The 25,986-nt window shown below is 31.7% G+C and overlaps 1 protein-coding gene across 1 annotated transcript in view; it reads left to right on the top strand.

Moving 5' to 3' along the window:
* Positions 1-24,616, top strand: part of LOC130440829 (juvenile hormone esterase-like) — a 28,319-nt gene extending 3,703 nt beyond the window's left edge. The window contains exons 3-10 of the mRNA XM_056774185.1: positions 1,465-1,605; positions 5,081-5,414; positions 5,819-6,021; positions 9,939-10,083; positions 12,987-13,162; positions 20,043-20,175; positions 23,240-23,393; positions 24,276-24,616. Of these exons, the coding sequence (XP_056630163.1) occupies positions 1,465-1,605; positions 5,081-5,414; positions 5,819-6,021; positions 9,939-10,083; positions 12,987-13,162; positions 20,043-20,175; positions 23,240-23,393; positions 24,276-24,459 (1,470 nt within the window). The 3' untranslated portion in view covers positions 24,460-24,616. The remainder of the gene's footprint in view (positions 1-1,464; positions 1,606-5,080; positions 5,415-5,818; positions 6,022-9,938; positions 10,084-12,986; positions 13,163-20,042; positions 20,176-23,239; positions 23,394-24,275) is intronic.
* The last annotated feature ends 1,370 nt before the right edge of the window (positions 24,617-25,986 follow it).

Raw genomic sequence — 25,986 nt, 5'->3', positions numbered from 1 at the left:
CTAACCTATATTCAAGATAAAGGCGCTTAAGAAAATTTTTTTTCATTTTTACATTTTTTACGACAGTCCTTTCTTGTAACGTTTGACAAAAATTCATTCTAACCGGTAGATCGTCTGGCAAGAGCTCTTGGACTTGTCTGTAATGATTAGGATGTAGCTGTTGCTCTTCAAATAACCTCCAAGTACTTGAAGAAGACGTATTTGTTTGACTTGCCACATTCCTTACGCTAACTGTTGGATTTTGATCATATTTTCTTTATTCATGGTTCTTATTGTTCTTGGCATACTAGAATTTTTTTTTCTCACATTCCCAGTTCAATGGCTTTACTTGGAGAGTTTCTTCGAAGAATCTTTTCTACCTAATGCGTAAAATTCAAAGTTAAATAATTAAGGGTACCCAGCTATTGGGGCCATAGTATGAAACAAACATTTTGAGTCCTATAACTGTAATACATGATCACCAAATTGTTGTTTGCTTCATACTAAGGCCTCCAATAGTTCAGTGCCCATATTTATTTAACTTAACAAGATATACTGATTAGACTCGATTTTTGTGGAACGTTACAAGAAGCGAAAGCCCTCAGATCCATTTATTTCAAATGTATTTAATTTACGCGACAAAAAATGTACAATTTACGTAATGCTCACAATTAATCATAATAATAATCTATAACTTAATCAATACTTTATACCAGCATCGGTTTTTAGTTCATAATTTTCAAATCAAATATTCCGATAACGGTACACAGTATCGAGTTTTATCAAAAGTATATTATTGGAGTAAAATTGAATGATATTCAAGTTCATATGAAATTTTGCTTAATAAATCTAATATTAAAAAGATATGTTCAATACTACTTGGTACGAATCGTACTAGTGACTAGTGACCTCTATGAGAGTTAGACATAAAAACAAATTCATTAGATGTATCAGCTTCCAAAACATATTCGTATGAAATGTAAATACAATGTTGCCCGTAGTTGCGGCAAAATCGTGAAAAATGTGTATAATTTTTATTTTTTTACAGAGCAAACCCCAAATATTTTTCAGGTTTCTATCTATCCTAGAGACGGGATACCTTTTTTGAAACAGTCTTTATATTTAATTCATCTTTAATTTAAGAAGAAATTAGATTTATGATCTTAGCAAGAACTTAACTTATCTTGGATCGTACGAAGAAGAAAGTAATACATTGAAGTCTTCCGAATATCTGAATAAAAAAGTTCAGCCTATATATTAAAAAATACATAGAATACAACTATATTCGGTTTTGTTCCTTTCAAAATCACATTGATAGCGGAGTTCGGAACTTATTGATACGGTGGTACCTTGAACAATATACGCTTTTATAAATGAGAATGTTTTTCACCAAATTCTTGTCAGAGTTATTCATCAGATGATATTATATCAGGAGCTATTAATATAAAATTTGAGTAGATGTTAGATGATATATTTCTGTTTAAGGCTCCTGTTCCTGCGGAAAATTGGCATGGAATTCTAGACGCAAAAAAGGATGGTAATCGATGTTTTTCAGTTGCTAAAGATACTGATGATGAAAGTGAAGACTGTCTATTTATCAATGTATATACGCCAATCTTAACTCAAGTAAGTTTGGGTGAGAAATTATAAGCAAAATCTTGAAAACCCACTTGTCATATTATTTTCATTTCTACATTAAACGGGTATTGGAGCAAGATATTAACACATAATGTTCTCATTTATAAATTATTTGGAAATCACGAGACAAAATCAAAACTTCTAGCGTTTTTACATCATTTAGGTTTTCATTTCCATTTCGGTTTATATCAGACATTTTGGATCATTCCAGTGTCATAACCATACTTGCTGAAGTGGTAATATTTTGATCAATGAACTCTAGATTTTTAGTTCGGTACAGATTGGGATTGGTATAATCCACTTGATTGAAAGTCATGGTTTGATACATATAAAAACTGTTAAGAAACTAACTAATTATCATCGAGTCCAGGTTATACTTTACTTCAACTAAGAGTCGCTGTTAATTATAAGTTGAAAAAAACTATAAAAAAAGATTGCTAGGAATATCGTATGAAATTAGAAATTATTATTCACTATATCCAGTTAATGTGCTTATAAATTCAGAGAAATCAAACTTTAGATTAGTGAATCAACAAACTGAGGAATTTAATTATTAGATTAAATAAGTGTGGGGTAGCTAAAGACTTAGTTCAAGATCTTTTAGAGCTAGAAATCAACGATAATGAGCGATTACAATGAAATTCTATTACACTTTTATTTACTTCTAATGCTCACAATTCTAAATGACTATAAAGATTCATTCTCTTGCTCCGCCTGTATTTATGAAGGGTGTTTCTATATTCGACAGACAAAGCTATACCACAGAGAGATGTCAATAGATGAATCATTTTGCAATAGGAATACGAATTCTAACTCTTATGGAGCCTAGTTGCTGAGATATACGGTGTTCAAAATTTTTAATTAAAATCAAAAATTTGCCACAAACCAAGAACACCTTTAAATTTTGTTTCTCAAAGTCCCTTTTTAATGTTGTTTTAAATTGCCTAATTATTTTCAGTTGAAAAAGTAATAACCTTTATCATAGCTAAAATGAACGGTGCTGTAGAAATTTGCCTCTAAACAAAAGTCTGCAAGTACGTAAGTATGCAATTTACAAATTAATTAATTATTCATTTAATTTCGAATTTCGAATTATTGAGCGTAAGTAGTATTAAACAAATTATTCATAATCTCAATTTCAAACAAAAATACATTTCAATAATAACAAACTTGGCAATGAAAATAATTAGACAACACATGTGGTTTCAGCACGATGGGGCATCCGTTTATTTTGCTGCAGCGGCAAGAAATTACTTAAACAGACGTTTTAGAGAAAAATGGAATGGTCGGGATGGATCCAATTGTTGGCCTCCAAGATGACCTGCCTTAAATCCTATCGATTTTATTATATAGGGATATATGAAGTCTTTAGTGCACGAATCTAACAAGATCTAATAGCTAGAATTGAAGCTGTGGCAGAAATTATTCAATCCCATCCAAATTTATTCTCAAAGACACGTTTTTCAACGAAAAAACGGAGTAATAAGTGTATTGAAATAAGCGCCCAACAGTTTAAACAGCTACTGCAACTTTGTCAATTTTGTTATTGTTGTAATACAGTGTTATTTAAATTTAATTTGTGTTATTATTTTTATTTCCATTGCCAATTTTGTTAATGTTGTGATGCATTTTTTTTTTGAAATTGAGATTATGAATAATTTTCATTTATTTTGAACTACTTACGCTTAATCATTATTCGAAATTAAATGAGTAATTAATTAATTTCTAAATTACTTACGCGCTTGCAGACTTTTGTTTAGAGGAAAATTTCTACAACACCCTTCATTTCAGCTCCATAAAAAGTTATGGTAAATTTTTTTATTCAAAATCCTGAACACACTACATCTTAGTAACTAGGTCCCGTAAGGGTTCGTATTCCTATATCAAAATGAATCATCTATTCAGTTCTGTCTGTGGTAGAGCGTTGTCGGTCGAATATAGAAACACCCTGTATAAATTTCGATAAACATACTCAGTCAATCGATTACTAATTATATTATATAATGTTGAATTAAATAAGCGGGTGCTCTCGTTTTAGAGGTTCAGAGATTTCTCATACCCGATTTGATATAAGCTGACCTATCTGATAAATATTTTCCTATTACCTAATCTACAAAATCATCTATCAATTCCCTAAATTAGACATTTATGATCGATCTTTCAAATACGATTGAATTTCACCATAATTCAATAAAAAAAACAGAAACAAGCCTAAAATGCAACACATTGAGACTATTCCTAATAATCTTTTACCCCTAAACAAGCTCAAAATCCAATGACAATAATATAATTGTCGGTCAAATTATAACCATCAGAATCTACATATAAAACCATATGTTATGGGTTCATTTCAAAACTGAAAATACCGGCACACCACGTACATAACACAAAAGTTTTTTTTTAATGTATTTTCATTAACTATTCACTCTGATGAGTGAGATTTATGAAAACACAAAGTATATTTTATTACCTCAAATTTAATGACACAATTAACAATACACACCTCATATATATTTGAAATACTTACTACTGATGAGTTTATATCATTTTTCGTAATTTGAGTCATATTTTTCGCAACAATGGAAATATTAATACTAACTCTTCAGTGATTCAATATTTGTGGTAAGTCACTCTGGCAAAACTCGATCTTCCACTTATAACAGGAAATAACTATTTGGGGATGATATCAGTGCAAGCAAAACGATATTTTCATGGATGGTTTCCAGTATCCCTCTGCTTCCATATGTATAGGAGAATATATCCTTGAAACTTATTTTATACTCTAATATTGCCATTCAATACGGCATGCACACATACACTCTTATTAGAGTATCTAAGAGAAGCTATTGCGATTACTGATCCCTTATCTCGGTTCTTGGCCCATTTACAATAAAAAAATGATTTTTATGATTTATGTTTGATCTTTTCTAGCAAAAGTATTCATTTTGATACAAACTTCTTATGTAGGCACGCTTCAGTTGGCCATTTTCTAGCGTGAGTCTTGAGGGATTATTCTCTCTAGTAGCTGCTATGCTTTCATGCCACACTGCAAATATTTTTTTTTGGAAAATTACTCTAATTTGTGGGGTTTTGGTTATTCAATATCTTCTATTGCCACCTCTTGTGCTTTTGTATTTGTGATATCTTATAACATACCGGTAAAAGTTTTGTTCATTTTAGCAGAAATATTCTCTTTCATGTTTGCAGAAACAGGTGAAATATTCAGAACAACAGCAGCAACTAAAGAAATTGTGCCACTTTTGAGTAATGGTATTTATCATTCCAAGCTATCATTTCTCAACTCAACTCTCAGTCTTCCTACTAGCTCAATTTAGTTTCCAGATATTTCTAGTTTAGCTTGTGATTCTATCCTAATGAAAGCTACAAATCTTGGTCCTCTTTATACTAACTAGAAGCCATAAGTTCATTGTATATATAAAAAATCTATTTCTATTTCCCACAGACAAACACCACCCTTCTACCGGTAATGGTATATTTATTTGGAGGTGGTTTTAGAGACGGTGCTTCGAATTACAATGTATATGGTCCAGATTATCTCATAGAACAAGATGTTATTATGGTATCTCTAAATTATCGAGTAGGTCCTTTTGGGTTCCTATCTACTGCAGATGAAGTTATTCCTGGAAACAATGGACTCAAAGATCAATTGCTAGCTTTAAAATGGGTACAACAGAATATTCGAGTGTTTGGAGGAGATCCTAATAAAGTAATTTTATTTGGACAAAGTGCTGGTGCCGCATCGGTTGGGCTCCATATTTTGAGCAAACAATCAGCAGGTAACTAAAATAGTCTATAGAGCGAGGCAGGACTCTGTAGCTCCTTATGATTAAACTTGCAATTATCAGAAATCGGATTATTTTTGATTAATTAATGTGGACACAAGCGGTTAAATCCATTTCCACCACTCATTGTATTGACAATAAATAGATTGAAATATTTTATCATTATAGAATCAATTCAATTTGTAACATGCTTTACCATCAAGGATAAATATCCCAATAGATATCTATGGAAATGCTTAATACAGTATAAAAAGTGAACAATAGTTTCTTACATATGTAAATTGTCGCTTTATTCTGCTTCTGAATCATAATAATGTGATTCAACTTGCCTCATATTCAGATAACTGTAATGAAATTGTGGATAAATTATATTCTTCTTAGAATTCCATCCGTTTCAGGTCTATTTAGAGGAGGAATTTGTGAAAGCGGTTCAGGTATCAGTAATTGGGCGTATTTGCCAGATCCTATACCATATGGTTATGAACTGGCTTCCCTTATAGACAAAAATGTCAACATTACAACAAGCTCAGAACTTCTAGAATACTTGCAAAGTATTCCTGCAAAAGCAATAGATGTAGCTTCTTCGCAAACCACAATCGTAGTAAGTATTTTCTAGATAGGAGTATTCTCATCATAGTGGGAGTAAACATCACGCGATCGCTAGTGGCCGCTGGACGAGTGAGGCACACCGACGTTTTGTTTATTTTAAGACCAAAAAGTAAAAACGTCATTCATCGCAAGTTTTCGTCTGTATTAGTCAAGTGTTATTTGTTTTTAATCAGGTAAGTGTTAATCTTCCATATAATTATCTTACTTTTGATATGTAGAGAGGTTCTGGGTATAATTCTGACGGTTTTTTATAACCTCACTTTTATTTTCAAATTCTGGGTTGGGGTTAGTTGAGCATAGCTGCTCAACTTACCCCATGATTCAAACAACTAAACTAATAATTGTTTTATTTTTTGTTAGGATGCGGACTTACAAGAGAAAAACTACTGAAGATTTGAAAAATGCTGCAAAGGCTGTGAACGATGAAGGTAAAAGTGTTAATGCCACCACTAAAGAATTCGGTATCAAACGGATAACTTTGACAAGATATCTGAAAAAATTTAATGAAGGTGGCGATTCATCCATGGGCTTTGCAACACCGAGACAAATATTTTCTCCTACACAGGAATATTCACTGAAAAAATACTTGCTACAAATGGCATCAATCTTCTACGGATATTCTCCAAAAGATGTCCGTCGCCTTGCCTACGCTAATAAATTTGAAATTGGAATTCCACCCAGCTGGACTGCAAATAAGAGGGCCGGAAAAGAATGGCTTACGATGTTTTTAAAACGAAATCTGGAGCTATCCATACGAAAACCAGAACCCACCAGCCTTCCTAGGGCAACATCATTTAATGCGCAGAATTTTGAAGTTTTCTTTGAGAAATTAGCGGAAGTAATGTATAGATATGGATTTACAGTGGCAAACATTTGGAATATACATGAGATAGGAGTATCCACTGTGCTGAAGCCAAATAAAATTGTAGCTGCCAAAGGTAAGCGCAACGTCGGCGCAATGACTTCTGGAGAACGATGGACTAACATTACAGTGGTAGCTGCTGTATCTGCTCTTGGAAATGCTGTACCTGCTATATTTGTATTTCCGAGAAAACAGTTTAAGACACTCTTTCTAAATGGTGGTCCCCCTGAATGTATAGGAGCAGGCAATGCCAGTGGATGGGTTACAGACGAAGAATTCTATCATTTTATGCAACATTTTATTAAACATGTGAAACCGTCCATGGAGCGCCCGGTTTTGTTAGTGCTGGATAATCACTCCTCTCACTTGAACGTGAAGACACTAACTTTAGCCAAAGAGAAAGGAAATGTAATGCTGTCCTTTCCACCGCATTGTAGCCATAAGCTACAATCGTTGGATGTGTCAGTTTCTGGACCGTTCAAAAAGTATTGCGCTGCTGCTCAAGATGCATGGCTACGCAACAACAAATTTCAGAGCAACCTGTGATGTCCAGCACTGAATCTAATCCCACTCCTTCTGCCTCCACAAGCCAAGCTGAACCCGAACCAAGCAATAACGAAAATGAGTAGGTCAACCTAATACAAGTATTTTCCCCGGAAATTGTAAGACCATTTCCAAAGGCTGGTCCTATGAAAGTAGGTACAACTAACAGAAGAAAGAGGAAAGCTGCAATACTAACTGATATACCCTAGAAGAACGCCCTAGAAAAACAACAAAATAAAATCACAAAAGAAAATAATACGACAAAGAAGAACATGGATAAAAAAAAGAAGAAGGGTGTCTATAAAAAAATACTCCAGTCAAGTGATGAAATTGACAATTGATTTGTTGTGAAGACTATGCTGAAAGTTTACCAGGAGAAACTTGGATCCAGTGTCAAGCTTGCAGGGAATGGGCTCATACAAAATGTGTTCCAGGTGCTGGTCTTACTTTCATTTGTTTCAATTGCAAAAGTAACAACGACGATTAAGTTGCTAAGATGTTATTAATACATATTTTTAAATATTCAAGTCTAATTTTAAATAGAAAGACTGAATTTAATCTTAAAGTCAGTCTTAAGATTCGTTGATGTTTTGTTTATTCTATTTTCAGTTAATTATGTGAAGAAAATTACTTTAAGTTTTGTTGTTCTGTCACTAAGACAATTACCATTAAGTTTTAAAGATTAATTATTATTTTTAAGATATAAGCTAAGTATATGAGTAATAATATAAAAAAATAAGTCTATTTTTGAACAGAAAGACTGAATCTAATTTTGAACAGAAAGACTGAATCTAATGGTAAAGTTATTCCTAAGATACCTTATTGTTTTGTTGATTCTACTTTTGGTTAATTATTCAAGAAAAGTTACTATAAGTTTTGGTTTCTATGTCACGAAAAGACTATAAATAAAGAACTGATTGTTAAACACTTATTTTATTTTATCACTGGTCAACATTGAACCTATGGTTTCATTATAGTTTCTTAGTGCTCAAATTTCCCCATACCTTTGCTCAACTTACCCCGCCTATGGGGTACATTGAGCGTACTTGACTTTCTGCATTAAAACAGCTGTAGCTCTTAAATTTTACTTATTACAAAAAAATACTACTGATACTTTTGTTAAGCGATAAACAACAAATCCATCAAGCCGCATAACAATTTATAGAGACTTATCATTGAAGAGCTACATCCGTTTAAGTAAAAATTTGCTCAACTGGCCCCGCCCTACCCTAGTTTAGTGTCTTTTTAGAGTGTTTTGAGCTGTTTAAATTGTTCAGGACCACCTATTTGTTATTGACATGTACACGTATTTGCTTATGTTTGCTTAAGTTCTCATTTAGTGTAGTAGTATCAACTCCATTTGGCACCCGTCCCGTGACTAGTTGCAGTCTATCCTGTTGGTTGGAATGAAGTATAATTAAATTTAAATTGTCCCATTTGCTTATATTTTGTTGGTGAAAATATAGTAAAGTTAGTCCACTTTTGAATTTCGTTGCCACGTTCATGATATAGCTGGCAAAGACTTCTTTACAATTCACACATATATATATATATATATATATATATATATATATATATATATATATATATATATATATATATATGTATATATATATATATATATATATATATATATATATATATATATATAAACTTAAGAATTTGCTAGCATGAACAATGAAAACATAAACTGTTATGATTTGAACATAAATATAGATGTGACCAGAGAAAACTGGGATCAATGTTGCTGATACCATCCCATTTGCTGGCATAGATTAGTGGCTGAAAGTATTGATTTCGTTATTAATCAAAACGATGAGAAGACTAAGTTCATTATTTTTCTGTATTTCATTAATAATAATGCAGTGAACAATAATAATATATCAGCAGACTCACCATTAACATGAAGAAAAATAGATTTTTTGATGGAATATGCGCTGAAATATTCACAAAATTATTCCATTTAACAATAAGCAAATCATAAACCTCATAAATATGACTGTTTCACAGTCTACCAATCAACTAAATGAAAAGTTTCACTTCAACTTTATTAATTTTAAGAATTTATTGTTAAGTAAGTGTCGAAAAAATAACTGTGGGAAGCTGTATTTAAACCGTAGAAGGTAGGGGCTATTTCAAGCCTCATCATTTTTTTCCAAAATCATTTTTTTAATGAATCAACATTTCGTCAAATTCACTTCTATGACTTTGAAAATCTATACAAGAATTAATAAAATTAAAAACCATCGAAAATGTTAATTAATTCTTGTGAGTAAAATTTTAGTAGTATTGTTATACATTTATACGTATTTCTTATATTGTATTTGACCATAATTTCAGTCCCAGACGATGAATACCTAAGTATTCGAAAGCTAGGAAAATATTTTAAAGTTAGTCCATATTGGTGTTTCATTGATTGGTGTTTCATTGATTGGTGTTTCATTGCCAGTTCCCAATGAGATATCGCTGGCAATATACTGAAATGATTTATGTATTGATTTTAGACGAAACCACGTCCATTTATTGAAGTTGAACACGAAGGTGCCTTTTTGACAAAAAACTTTTATGATAGTCTGAAAAATGGTGATATTAATCGCGTCCCTCTATTGATTGGAGCAAATTCAGAAGAGTACATTTCTCTTGCCGCAGGTATGCAGATTACAAAAAAATAATGAAACATTTTATGACGAAATGCCTTATAAACATGGATTTTTTTATATACTTATATTCTTATACATCAATTGAAAGAGAGAAATGCTTTATTCTCAAAAAATTCTTACAATTTGTAGATAAAAGCTTGTAAAAACTAAAAAACAAAATAAAGTAGTATTCAAGTTTAAGTGGGATTTGAGGTTACCTGGAGATAACTTCATATGATCCATTAATCATCGCTCCCAGAGAATGAAATTAATATTTTGCAATATCTTCATAAAATTAATCAGATAGCATATAGAACGATAGTAATTTTTGAATCAGTATAAATACCGAAACTTATTTATTTATCATGCTTCTAAATTACTTCAACCGTTTTTAAAAATAATTTCTGGATACTGTAATACTATAATGAAGTTACCAAACTAAACAGGAATCTATTTATTCTAGAGCAAATAATAAAATAACTACTAGACATCAAACTGTCTTTTAATTCTTCTTTTAATAGCACCCATGATTTGAATTAGGTACCCTCTGATAACAATTATGATCGATAAAATCTATACTTTTATGATGCATTTGACATATGAATATATTGATAAGCAATCAACTCAAATATTTTTAACTATTGTCTGGCTATTAAATAACGAGACTGCGCGCCTAAAGGGCGCCCTAGACGGGTTGGGTAAAAAGGAGTAGTGCGTTGAGTATCTAGATCTCTTGTCTATGCACGTCCCAAAACATGTTTCCGTCACTATTACAGTATTTGTGCAGTAGCGCTTTGAAACGAACGTGTTTTTTTCTCGTGCCGAAAACGATGTATGACGAAAAAGAGGAGCAACGTATCAATCTCAAATTTCTCGTTAGATTGAAAAAACTCCGACTTAGTGCTATAAATTGTTGCAAGAGGCCTATGTGGACAATTCTCTATCTCGTGTGCGTGTTTTTGAGTTGTGTAAGCGCTTTAATGATGACCGAAAGAGCACTGAAGTTGACCAGTGTCCAGGTCGCCCTGTGGTTGTTTCAATTCCGAGAACAGTGGTCAAAATTAACCAAATTGTGCGTACAGGTCATCGAACAAGCATTTGATATTGAAGTATATTGAAGGGGAGCAGTCTCGTTATTTAATAGCCAGACCTCGTATTTATGTATAGTACGTTCCAAACAGATATTCCAAGGTTGAATCAATTTTCTAATCAATCTTCAAATCACCAGATTTATTATCGTTATGTTGTGTTTGTGTTTTTGTTACTTTCTGATTATGTAGAGTGTTAGATGTTGTTGATTTTTCAAAATACCATTTGTTAAATGTTGTGTCCAACATTACGAATTTATTAATGTGATGCATCTATTCTTAGATCCTCCTAAGAACATAGAACGTTTTAGTAGATCACTGCTGGGAATAATCAATACTCAATTATGTGCAGGGGATATATTATGAGATATAATTTATCAAAATTAGGTCTAATAATCAATTATTGGGTGGGCGAAAAAGTAATTTCGGTTTTGTAGTATGAAATAAAACAATTTTTTCAGCAAAGGATAGTTTTCGATCAATTATTTTATTTTCCATTTTTCTCAACTGTCTTTCAGCTTCATGATTCCGCGCTCATAAAATTTCTAGTCCTTATCAGCGACAAAATCAAAATAAATGGTAATCAGATGGTGCCAGATCGGTGCTATATGGGGGATGTGGCATCACATTCAAGATCCAATAGTTAGATGTGTGAGGCCTTGCATTATCATGGTGGAACACTAAACCTTTTCGATTTGTCAATTTTATTCGATTGCTTTATCCAGTTCGATTAATTTGACAGTAAACATCAGAATTGATTGTTTGGTTTCTTGGAAGCAGTTCAAAAAACAAAACACCTTCGTAATCAAACCAAACTGACAGCATGAGCTTTTTTGATGTTTTTCAGGTTTCGATGTGATTTGTGCTAGTTCATCGTGTTTCCTCCATGATCGTTTACGAACTATGTTACTGTGCAGAATCCTGTGATGATGCTTTTCAATAAAGGGTCGGTTTAATTTCGTTCCAGGTGCATATTGCAAATTTAAAAGTAACCCACAACTAATAGATTTGATAAAAATCATGCAGTACTTGCGTCTAAAAATACGTCAATATGACTATTATCACGTGACAAACGGCAAAGAACAGCACTAACATAAATTATTCAAAACAAAGCTCTCTATCAGTAAAAAGCGAAAGTACTTAGCTGCCAACCTCACATTTACTATGTAATATTTTGATCAGCTATTTTTGTTTGCAATATCTATTTAAGAAATATATATTCACTGAAAGCTTTTTTTACCTTATTAATAAATAGTAACACGTTTTGTTCCGGTTATTATTGTAATTAAAGAATTATCATGTTACTATTAATATTTCTATCATGTAAAGATTACTACTAATGAATTACCCCCAGTCAATCACGTAAGAATTAGGAATCTGTCAAAGATCGTAATCATTATTTTATATGTGTCTCAATACCCGTATTTCCATTGTTTGACTATTGTCTGATTACTGTGGATGTTTTTCTTTTAATCTGCCTTCAAAGTATCCAATATCTTTTGTCCTTAATTTATAGTTGTCATTGACTAGAATTAGATTGAATTAATTCCACTTCCAACATATCTGTTTGAAGCACTTTCTACTGGGATACGACGTGTTGATCCAGATGAGTTAAATTTAAATCAATCAAATTCAATTAAGAAATCGAAATAATTATAAATAGATTCTTTTTTAAAAATTACCGTGAATATATATATATATATATATATATATATATATATATATATATATATATATATATGCTATATTTATTATTGAAAGAAATCCCGAAAAAAATCTAGGAATATTTATTACAATCTAACTCTAATGTCAATCAATTTTATAGATATGGCTTCATTGAAAACAACAGCAGCTGCATATGATCAAGATTTGAAAACATTGGTCCTCACAAATATGAATATAGTGAATGACTCAAAACTACTAGAGGTTGGGAAAATCATTAAAGGATTTTATCTCAGTTCTAATGAAAGTTTTGAAGATAATTTAGGTCTGGCTATTGCAGTAAGTATTCATAAACTATGTAGTCTTCTCAGAATTTTAGATAATTTTGCTTAGAATGATATTCAATTTAGCACGAGACAGATATGGACAGAGACAATTTATTGTATTCGTGTATTAAATTCGTATATTATATTCGATTATATCATAACATAAATGGCCGATTCATATACACCATTCGAAATAATTTTCTTCCTACTTGAGTCTGGTAAGTCTGCATGTTGAAAAATATTCACATTTTCGAAACATAAAATAGTATTATGTTTTTCCAGAAATTCAATTTTTCTTTATTGTGCAACCCAATTCCTCGAAAAGGTAAAAAATTTTTATAATTGTTCATTCATTCAAAATGACGTATTATAGAAATATACGTATATCATACACTGAATATTAATACTTTAATGCTTTTACAATAATTAATACAATTTAAGACCACCGCAAAATCTTAATTAATTATTGTAAGTAAATTTTATTATTGTTACATATTTATACATATTTTTTTATATTGTACTTGACGATAATTTCAGTCCCTGACGATGAATACATAAGTATTCGAAAACTTGGAAAATATATCAAATTCCTCTTACCCCATTATCTAATTATTTGAAAAATATGGAATTTCAAGAATGAACATTATTATTGTATATGTATTTATTTCGTACCTAATTCAAAACACAAGTAAAAAATTGTTATCATAAAAAACGTCAATTCACTATCAAAATCTAACAAAATAATAAAATCAATTTTCTGGAGGTCACATTATATAAAATTAACAATAACATAAGAGCAGAATGATACTCAAAACCAACACATGGTCATCAAGATAATCAAACTTCAATTCGTGTCATCCTATGTCACAAAAAAGATCATTAAAAATAAATTTGGCTGATAGGTCTATCCAATTATCAGATCCTGAACTTAGATGCTTAGGTATTCAAAAAGCAAAAACCGCAATTGTTGTTTTTATATGATTAGTTCTATAAATGGACTGTATTTAATTCGGTTTTTACTTTTCTTTCGTTTTGTTGACTATTGATGTTTTGTTTCCAAATGAAACACGATAAATATATCACACTTCGATTTAACCAGACATTTAAGAACGTTGATTGATGTTAACTGTAAGTTCAAAGGATTGCTACTGCCCACTCAGCTATGATTCCGAGCGTTTTCTATTAACAACAAGAGGATGGGCAACAAATTGCCTTCCGGCATTATTTACACTATTCTCTAAATAAAATACAGTATAATAATTCCCTATATAAAATACAACATAGCCCCGGCTTTTAGATAGAACAACTTTCAAGAAAATCAAGTAAAATTTACAAGTAATGATCCAGTAAAATCTACAGAAAATGAATTGTAGAATTAATGTCTATAAATCTTTTATTTTAAAACTTGAGATATACTAAACCAATGAGGATTACTTAGAGAACACGACATAGTTTTATATATACACATCGTAGAAGGCTTTTATTAGCACCAAATCGCCCAGTTGGCACGATTTTTTACACATTTGCTCACGGTGGCGCTGTTGAAGCTCTGATATATATTCTAAAGACCATATTTTCCAAAAAAAGCTATTTTAGTTGTTGAATTCACTGGAACTGGTCTAACCGTATGTCTTGATTTCTAACAGTTCTGGATCAGGAACAGCAGTCACGGGATGTTCAGTTAAAAAGTGAGCGGGACACAATGGTATAAGGTCAGAAGGATCTAAAGACAAAGGAGAGATTGGGTGGGAACTAAGCACAGCCTTGATTTGTATGATAAAAATGTCAAATTATTCAAAGGTTAAATGTGCATGTCCTGCAACTCATTTGAGGTGGTGTTTTACGGTTTTTACTCTAGCCTCCCAGAATCCACCAAAGTGTTGAGCATGGCGATATAAAGGACCAAGCAACACCCTCTATTTCTACGGCACCAGATGATTTATGTTTCAGGATATCGCTAATGGTTTTAATTCGGAACTATATACTATAAAGTTAGTGCCGTTATTAGAATACAATTTATAAGGCTTTCCGCTTCTCGTGACGAGTCGTCTTAAAGCTGATGAAAAAGAGTTTTCATGAAGTCAGACACTAACTATAAATGGATGGCGCGAGTTGCAAAACAAACGAGAAGAGTGATATAGCATTTATATGTTCTACATCCACGACCCTTTATCTCCTTTATGAGAAAAGGACCACAATAGTCAACACCTCTAGTGTAAAATAGAGGAACGGGACTCACTCGATTGCTTGGCAAGTTTCCAATATTTAGCTCTATGGTTTTGGGTTTTACTTTAAAACACCTTACACATATTTGTACCGTTTTTCTGGATAAGTTACGAGTCGATAAGGGCCAATACCTTTCCCGAATTGAATATAAAGTTTGCTGAACTCCTGAATGTATCAGTCTAACGTGCCCCCGTTTAAAAAGAAGTTTTGTGAGTATATATTTGGATGATGAAAGAATAGGATGTTTTTTATGATGAGACATGGCAGCATGTTTGAGCCTATAATCAACTCTTATCATTCCAATATTGTCCAGGAATGTGGAGAGCTTTGATATGGCACCCTTAAGCCGAGATATATTTTTATAAATAATATTTATTTTATTTTGAAATGATTCAACTCGAAAAATGTTTGCGAATAATAGCCTTCGTGATCTGAGTCCTCAACAAGGGGCCAAAGCTACTCCTGCCGATGTCTTTCTTTACATAATTGTCTGTGCTTCTTGAACATACGATGTGATTTGTTCTAGTTTGGAGATAGATCGGAGTATTTTTTGAAGAGAGAAGAGGACGAGAGTGAAGTTTCTACGTGAATATGAACGTTTTACCGGAATTCTGGGAGTTCCGTCTGAACACAGGATGATATTGACCAAAGAAATTCATCATTTTTGAGCCGCGGGGCTCTCAGATGTTAGTACGTGTTGTCAACAATATGAATTAATTAGGCAAGGCTCACTCTTAGGTCATCCTAATAACACCATAGAATCTGACTAACAAAATATACGACTTATACCAATGTCCATGGAAATCTTGACCTTTGTTCAAGCAGAGTCGCAGCCATAAGCTCCAGACGGAGTATCGTTTGTGCCTTTAGTAAAGCAACCTTTGATTTTGTGCACATCAATTTGACCATAATGCTTACATCCACGCCTCGACTTCTAGAATAAACTCATGCTCCGAAGGCTCTAGTAGATGCATCGGCGAAACCATGCAATTCTATGACGTTGGCATCTAGGCACAGGCATTGATGTTTACCTTCAATTCAATAAAACAGTCAATTCCTTGCGAAATTGTAGCAACAACTATATAAATGGATTGGTAAACCTTCATCACAAGATAGTTTTTCGGACCATAACTCTAGAAGAATTATGTTGGCGATTATAATAGATGGACTCAAAAGGCCCAGAGAGATTTGATTGGTTTTAGACAAAATATCGTTCAGTAACCTTTCAGTTAAAGGATTTACTGATGTTATGAGATAAACAATGCGTTTGAGCACACCAAATTAAACCTAACGTTTTTGTGTTTTCGCGCGTGCCGAAATAGATGTAATCCGATTTGTCAGTTGGTTCAATTCCTACCAAAACAAAAAGATGAATTGAATATCCATCTTTAAAATATGAAGCCACCCTTTTCAAATAACTAGCAACAAAAATTCATTGATATAGAAATGATTTTTTTGATTTTGGAAATGATTGGTGACTCTTTCTCGCAATCCAAACCTTTCCGATAGAGGCATCTTATGGTCAGAGATACTGCCGATGAAGCCCCCTATGTGACATTATTTTTTCAATTTAGCTTTAAATTGCCTGATTATTTTCAGTTAAAAAAACTGAGCTCTGTAAACTTGGAACCCAATCTAAAAAAAATAAAAATTAATACATATTCTACAAATGACGCAGATGATTGTAATACCGTTTATTCATTTGTAGTCCTGAAAAATTCACTGAAAATCACTAAAGGTTGTAAATTTTCATGAAATATGATAATTTTGTAGTTGATTGCCATACTAAAAAATTTTTCTTTCACTTTTACACGATTTTCAGGACTACAAACAAATGAAGGTGATAGATTTTTTTTTAAATAATATGTTTGAAGATTCAGGTCCGGTGACTTGAGTATTACAATCAACTACAAACGATTCTTAAAGAATTGGTTATCAAGATATTTCGAAAATTATCATATTTAAGAAAATTACAACTTTTAGTTTCATAAGTTTCAGAAGATTATTTAGGACTACAAACGAGTAAACGGTGTTACAATCATCTGCGTCATTTGTAGTTAATTCTGGTGATAGATTTTTTTCCAATAATAATATCTTCAAAGATTTAGATCCGGTAATGAGAAATTTTTTAGTATGACAATCAACTACAAACGATTTTGAACGCATCTGTCACTGAGATAGATCAGGAAGTAAAAAGTTCATGACTTACAAGCAAATATGTCTTTTCATAATCATCTACATCGTTTATTGATTCTGGATTATAGTAAAAGCCCATTGTGGTCAACTTTTCAAGCCAACTGTGTGCTTTAACAGTAGTCAACTATCATAGTGATTTAACTTAATCGAAATGCATCAATTTAGCGCGATATTTGAATTTTTTTCTTCTATCATACAGATTAGTCAATGCAGTCCAATTGGAGAAAATAATTCTTTACGGCGAATGTTGACCACATCAAGAGTCTAGATATCTCAGGTTTACTACCCCGTGGCATGAGTATACAGTTAATAACTAAGCACTTTCCCATTGATTGCAGGTCTAGTTGTTTAATACATAAATTCCAATTAAGAATGCTTCTTTACAATTGTGTTATTACAATCATCTACAAACGATACTGAATGCATTGATATCAAGATTCCTCGAAAATTATCATATCATCAACCTTTAGTGATTTTCAGGAAATTTTTCAGGACTACAAACGAATAAACGGTATTACAATCATCTGCGTCATTTGTAGAATATGTATCAATTTTTATTCCTTTATTTTTTTTTAGTTCGCGTTCCAAGTTCACAGAGCTAAAACACTGATATCCTTTTATGGACCTAAAATGAATGATGTTGTAGAAATTTGCAGCAAGAGTCTGGATAAATTTTTCCATATTTTATTCTTGTCAAAATATCACTCTATCAATGAGCATATTGGCCACAAAATCTGAAAAAAAAAATTGAACGCATTCTTTTTATGCTTTTCTGATATTTCATGGTTCGTTAATGTAGATGTATTTTTTTATCGTTGGTTTCGTATACCAGTATGTTCTTATGTTATTGTTAATTTTATAAAATGTGACATCAAGAAAATTGATTCCATCATTTGGCTCGATTTCGAATCTAAGTTGAAGTTTTTTATGATAGGAATTGAATTTTTTATTTATGTTTATAATTTGATTCTTTGGTACGACAGTAATGGAATCATCTACATATCGGAAAAAGAATGGAATATTTATTTCGAGTTTGCTTAGGATAGTTTCATCAAGATCTTCCAATACTAATTGTGCTATAACACTTGAAATGGATGCCCTCATAGCACAACCATCAATTTGTTTTTATATTTCATTTTCATATTTGAAGTATGTTGTTGTAAGTATGAGTGATAACTCATATTTTTAATTTTTTCTCTGAAATCCCATGTGTTTTTGATATAGTATTTGTTTTGGTATAATTTTTTTTTCAAATAATCAGATAATGGGGTAGAAGAGTTTGATATATTTTCCGAGCTTTCGAATACTTATGTATTCATTGTCGGGGACTGAAATTATGATCAAGTACAATATAAGAAATACGTATAAATGTATAACAATAATAAAATTTACTTATACTTGAAACAATCGGTCGAAGGGGAATGTCAGGTTTGTGCAGTTTTGGTAAACTATATATTTTAGGGGGTAATGCATTGTGAATTTTCAATTTTTTTGCATCTGATAGCGAAATAAAAAGTTGTTCTTCCCAAGATCGAATTAGATCATTATTTTGTTTTTGAAAAGAATTCGTAGTTTCTTGTTTAATTTTTTTGTTGTCTTATCATCTATTATTTACAAAATAGACTAAAAATTCGTCAATATAATAAAAAATTCAAATTCAAATTCATAAGAATGAAAAAGCTATAAATGATAAAAAAGAACTAAATTAAGTAAAATTTATAGTTCTATTTTGTAAATTCTAATACAACTAAAAATAATTTAATTGATGACAGCTACGTATTTGAGTTGTGAAAACTTAGGAAAAATTAATCTTTCATGTTAAAAAAAAATATTTTTTTCTTATTTTGATAATCATGATGTTAGCGTGAATTTGTATCTGTCTTTCAAAAATTATTAAAAAAAAAACTAATTTTAAAACAGAAGAGACGAAGGTTTCTGATTGGTGTATTTATACTTCGAAAAAAAAGTGATGGATATGCCATTTTTCAATGTAAATTCGTTGGCTGATTCAGTTTCAATTCAAATCAATACTGAGAGAAAACGGTCTATTGTTCATATTCAATAGAACATTATATTAGTCTCAATCCGAAAGTCATAACATGTTTTTAGAGTTGTTAGAAATCTAAATCAATATCTGCTGCGAATACTCGCTTATCTCTTCTATAGAAAGATAGTAGAATGGATCATTTTTCAAGTTTTTTATGTATGCTCAAAATAAAAAACTCCATGCTCTTACTAACAACATATTACGAAATTAAAATTATTCTTCAGCTGCATTCGACTCCATAATAGGAAATATTCATACATCAACTTCTCAGAATCTCTTTTGTTAATAAAACAAGAGGGATATGCTAGAGGACTCAAATTTCTAATCAAATATTCATAGTTTAAACTGGAATTGCACCAAATGTCAGTTAGAAAATTTGTTATATCATCAAAATCACGTATTTTAAGATTTATTTTCATTTCAGTATAATTCTGAGAGCCACTTCTTCAATCCTAGTGTCAGGCACGCAGAATTACAATCGCAATATACAGACGTTTATCTTTATCAATTTTCCTATGCAGGTGTAATGGGAAAAAATTACAACATAACATTACCAGGTAAATTTTAAAAAGTTAGTATGTTCATAGATATATGATAAATTGAACATTATTTCATTAGACAGACAACTTGTTTGACAATTTTTGTATTTCATTACATTTTTGTTGGTTATGATCGATTAAGTAGGTCAAGTTGAACTAAAAATACCGTTTTAATCAAATATCGAAACAAACCAAAAAATGTATAAACATGAAAATTTTCAATTTTTCATATTCTCCAAACACCGATTTTGAGATACAATTAAGCAATACATGTAGATTTCCTATATAATATTTATCTAATCAACAAATAATATTGCTAAAGTATCAATTATCATAACGAAATAAAAAAATAATACGGTTTAAGTTTTACAGTGAAAAATTCTAAATTATACTCACAAATATAGTGGGAAAATTTTTTATTTTTATCCTTTTAATCGTTTCTATTGGAGTTTCGCATAGAATTGACCAACAAAAATCAACAGGCATTGCAGCTTACCATTTCTCACTGTAGCGTTTTTTAATCTGCATTATATCCTGATGAAACCTTTCACTATGTTCATCTGATACAGCTCTAAGATTTTCAGGATAGAAATCTAAAAGCGAGTCCAAAAAAATCTTGAGTGACATATTGCATCCTAAAGCTTTATAAGCAGAAAGAAACTCCCGAATGATTTGTCGGTAGTTTTCAGCTTTTGTAGCTGTAGCTGTAGCAAAAGCTTCCTAAGCTCTTTTTTTCTGCTTTGCTCAACTTCGAATCAAAAACTTCGTCTTTTACAAGTTCACGTATCTGCAGACATACAAAAAATTTTGTTTTTAGATATTGAAAACCTGCACCACCTTTAATCCTAGCTTCCACATAATTTTTCATGAGTCCCAACTTTATGTGGAATGCTGGCAGAAAAATCTTCTCACCTCGCCCCAAACATTTTTGAGATACATTTTTAAGCATAGAAGTTAAACTTTTTCTTAGTGACCGAGTTTTTATTTTGTATTATTTTTCTCTTTTGCGGACTGTCACACTCACAAAAAAAACAGCAAAACTTTGTGTATACCCCTTCTACTCCAGTAAGCATACCTATGGATAAATGGTCCATAGGTATACCTCCAGGTTTGTATAATTCTCCTTCATGTTCGTAACATGTGCAATGGACAGAGATGAGTATTTATTACCATTATGGAGTAGAACGACTTATAAGCTTATTTTTGAAGCATCAATCATTCACTAGAATCTTTTGGAAGACTGAGTTCTTGATGAACCCCTGCAGCATCATTTCCATGTACCAAATCATCTTCTTTGGAAAAGTTACTTGAAAAATCTTCTTACCTCGTACGAAAATATGGAACTCTAGTACTTTTATGCAATAGATTGCAATTATTTAGTCTTGATTCAAGTAATTGCGCCTTAGATTTAAAAGTCCCAAATCTCTTAGAACATCATTTGAGTTACCTTATTCAAGTAAATGAGGTTCTTTAGGTGGACTGGATGATCCAGACAAAGTGTATGAAGATGAAGATGTACCGGCAGAAAGAAAACTTGATTGAGATTGTAGACCAGAAATATTCTTATTTTCCATCTTCTCATCAAATGGTAGAACTGGAGGTGAAGTGCCTTCACCACTAGGAATTGATCTCTTCGAAGTTGAGACGTTCGGGTAGACAATCTTATCTTTATTTTTTTCTGAGAATCCTCGTGTTGATGTCATGCAGAAATAACAATCACATCCATGATTCTGAGCCTCACTTCAAATCATTGGCATTGTAAACTGCATGGATTTATGATTTCCTTCAAGCCAATCTCTCAAAGTTCTCGAGCAGCTGTTGCAACATACTTGTGGCAACCAACCCTTATCTCTCTAATCGATAGAAAATCCAAAATATAGATTATAAGTTGTTTTAACAAGATCTGTCATGACATATAAAAAACTCAAAACCAATATAGAGAATATGTACTTTATGCAAAACTTACCAAAATATTTGATACAAAATTTAACAATTATAAGTTTTCACTCAACTGTTGTAAAGTCACAGCGATTATTGTGCATGCGCGTATTTACTACCATGAAAATCATCTTTGGCACTTTCTTACAGCTCGCTAAAACTTATTTTGTACGTATATACACTATTTCTAACATTGACGCGTGAAAAAATTTGAAAAAAAACCAGTTCAACTGGGGAGCAAGCAAGAGAAAAATTATACTGACGGTATGACTTCATGACGAAGGGTATAGACAGAAAGCGATGGAAGACATTTGTATTGAATTCTATAACTTCCCCGTCTGTAATAATATTTTAATATATTTCTTGTCATTGCAATCTAGAAAATTACCTCAAACATTAAGAGAATCATTTCAGTACATAGAGTTGCTATGAACGATTGATCAAAAATTATATGCTGGTTGGCATAGAAATAAAAATTTTTAGAATTCAGCCAGCCTAGCTAGTCTCTTTTTGAACTGCTTGAGATTAATAGATAATAGACTCATTTAAAAAAAAAACAATAAAGTGAAAAGTATATCGATTCTTCTAGAACTTATAGCAAAAATTTCCAATTATTTATAATATACAAATCAATAATATGAATACAAGAAATGTATGGGTACACTTGATTGAAATGATAATAGCTGCTGAAAAACTTTATTTAGTTTGAAAAGAAACCCAATAATAAAATCATTTATTTGGAATATTCCAGTTTGAGTTTGTGTGTATATGTGTGTGAGTGCACGCGCGGGCGCGGGTGAATGAAAATGACTGGGAAGCAAGTTCATCAATCACAGAATTTTTTAATGGTTCTATCTAAATATTTGAATATGATGTTTATATAAAAGCGTTGTAATTATATACCTTGGAAGGTTCATTTCTCTCAGTTTCAAATCTCGAAGAGCATAAATAATATAATCTCTTCTATATACCACAAAATCTCTTTTTAATTTGTAATTATATGAAAAAAAATTCGATACAGATTTTCCAAAACCCAATATTCTTGTTTCGTGTATTGTCTTCTTTGCATTGCTTTTTCAGAATAAATTGATATTTTTCTAATCTTCTTCCACTAGTTACATTTTAAAATAATTTATTTTTATAGGTGCTGAAAAAGACACACATGGAGAAGAATTGTTCTATTACTTTAAGAGAAAATTAAGCGGCTACGATAATTCCAATTTAACTCAATTCTCTGAAAATGATGTGACCACTCATAAGAGGATGGTGAAACTATGGACCAACTTCGCAAAATATTTGTAAATATAATGTTATTATACTTATTATACTCATAACGTCAAATTCACAAAACTGCATTAAATTATATAAGTTGAATAAGTTTGACAATCAAGTTCTCTAGTCTCGAAATTCTGGGATTATTTCCTTTGATATTCTGCAATACCTGTCGTCTTTCCATTTGCAATGAAATTCTTCAAGTACATCTCCGCTCCCAACCTAATTGAGTTATATGATAATTAGTTTTATTTTTCAACCGAACTTTGGAATCACAATTATTAAATTGATATTTTAATCCGACTGCAATAATTATCTACTTCATCAAGTTCAGTTTAAACTGATCTCTTTATAAAGGGATTATTTTGCAGGATTTCATTCCAAATTTATCATTAAGGATAACTCTCACTATTGAAACCTAAATATGAATCTGAAATTTAAATTCTCAATAAATTCCAACCAATATTATCCCCACGGAACAAAAGCTTTCAGTTACAAGTATCTGAAGCACTATAACATTATTTACGAGTATATTTGGAAAAACTTATTAGGGAAGTTATCATTAAAAATAACGAACATTTAGGTTGAGGTTGTTCAAAAAATTTGCTTGGGAAATTTTCAGATTGGGTGAAGGTTCACTTGCAACTTTGCAAGAAAAGCTATAATCCTTGTTTCGTTAGATCGTGTAATTAGAATTTATTTTCACAGCAGACGAGTATGGAATAAAGACCTTCCTATCAGAAATTCGTTGCTATAACTAAAAACTTGCCACCCATAATTGGGATTCCTATTACTTGTTATATTTGAAGTAGTCTCATATATTGTATGTCTTTATACTCTTGTTACGATAGATTGACAATACTATTTGTAAAAATAAATTGAAATTATACCGCAAAATATTTTCACAGGAATCCGACACCACAAGCAGATAGTCTCTTGGAAAATTTAATTTGGCCTGAAGTGAATCCGTCGAACATACAATATGTGAATATAGACACCGACCTAACAATTGAGAACAATATCAAACATGGAAGATATGTGATGTGGAGAGATTTATTTGAAAAAGAAGCCATATCGCCTGTGGTATTTTGAATATTTTGCTATTATTTCCACACTTGTAGTAGATTAAAATATATATAGAAATATGTTGTCCTCTATTGGAATATTATCTGCAATAAATGGAAATGATGACAAAATAATTTTGTAGGATATCATTACAAACTGTTGAATGATAAAATAATCTGTTTTGAAACCGTTCTATCACAGCTTGACATCGATACATAATGTGGTATTAGTACGTGTAGGGAGCTCACAAATACGAATCAAAAATTGATGCATTTTAGTTAGATTTAGTTAGACAAAGCTATATACTCCGATTGTGTCTTAGAAGAGTAGAAATGTTATGTTTCCTCCGAGACCATGTTACAGATACCATATATCTTAAATATATAACGAATCACTGTCCTATCAGTAACATAGTCTGTATAAAGAATTCAATTAGAAGGCAATTACTATCTTTCTTAAAACATATGTCATAGTTCAAGATTTCGTTTCAATACATTATAAATAACAGCACGTCATTGTGCACAGGTAGTACTCGTATTTTTAACATATTACTTTAGAACTATTGGGTCTTGTTAACGTATGTATGGATCATGGGACTCTAGAAATATCTCTTTTCGGGCTAAATCTGAGCGTGAAACTATGTACAGAGAGCTTAAAGACTTTGCATACCTAAAAACTGACCACCAAAACAGCTAGATATTCCCATTACAATTGAGAGTGAGTGATATCGATTGCATATTTCTCGTGGTAAGCGCGTTGAAAAGAAATGTAGCTAATCTATACCTGAAGGTCGATAAACATCCTCTGAAGTAAAATTGGAAAACGCTACGGCGTGCTTAATGGAAACAAGGTGACTGGGGCACTGGGATGCGCCCCACTGTACCCAGAGCTTGCTCTCGCATGCAATGCTATGCTCTGCGAGAAGTCTTCATTAGCTACTGATGGAAATAACCATAAGAAGGGAAAAAGAAAATAACGACTAGCTGACAGCGTGCTCGGAAATACCCAATTTGATTATCCATTCGTTTTTAAATGAGCTAGGTGCTTTTTTAAACTAGACATTAACATAGTTCTTAACTTGCCCAATATAATTCGCTCGCCAGCGAATCGCCAGAGAATGTTCTTGGCATCAGCGTTCCTATGGTGAAAGAGTGAACCGTCATTTTTTGGCATAATCGTTTTTTTAGCGTTTTTTGTTCCAACAATTTCAATCAGGCGCCATTCCTTTTTTCACAGAAAATTAGATTAGCTGAGTTGAGCTAGGACGTAAGGTCTGTACCTCGCTAACACATTATTTATTTATTTACACTACCCTACAGCTCAAGAGCTGGAAAAGACATATATAAAAGTTAACAGTTGAACAATTAAAGTTGTAAAGTACAAGTTAAAAATATTAAATTCAGATGAAGCGTTGATAATATAAACACAAAAATACTAAGAAAGTAAGTAAAACAATTCTATAATTCCTTGATAACTTCGCCAAATACAATTATTAAGAAAGTTATAGAACAGAAAAAAATTTATTTTCTATGTTAGAAATAGTGCCGTAAAAAA

This window comes from Diorhabda sublineata, chromosome 2, assembly GCF_026230105.1.
Source record: "Diorhabda sublineata isolate icDioSubl1.1 chromosome 2, icDioSubl1.1, whole genome shotgun sequence".
NCBI classification, from domain to species: Eukaryota; Metazoa; Arthropoda; class Insecta; order Coleoptera; family Chrysomelidae; genus Diorhabda; species Diorhabda sublineata.
Note: the sequence above shows the minus strand (reverse complement) of the source record. Positions and strands in the feature narration are given on the sequence as shown.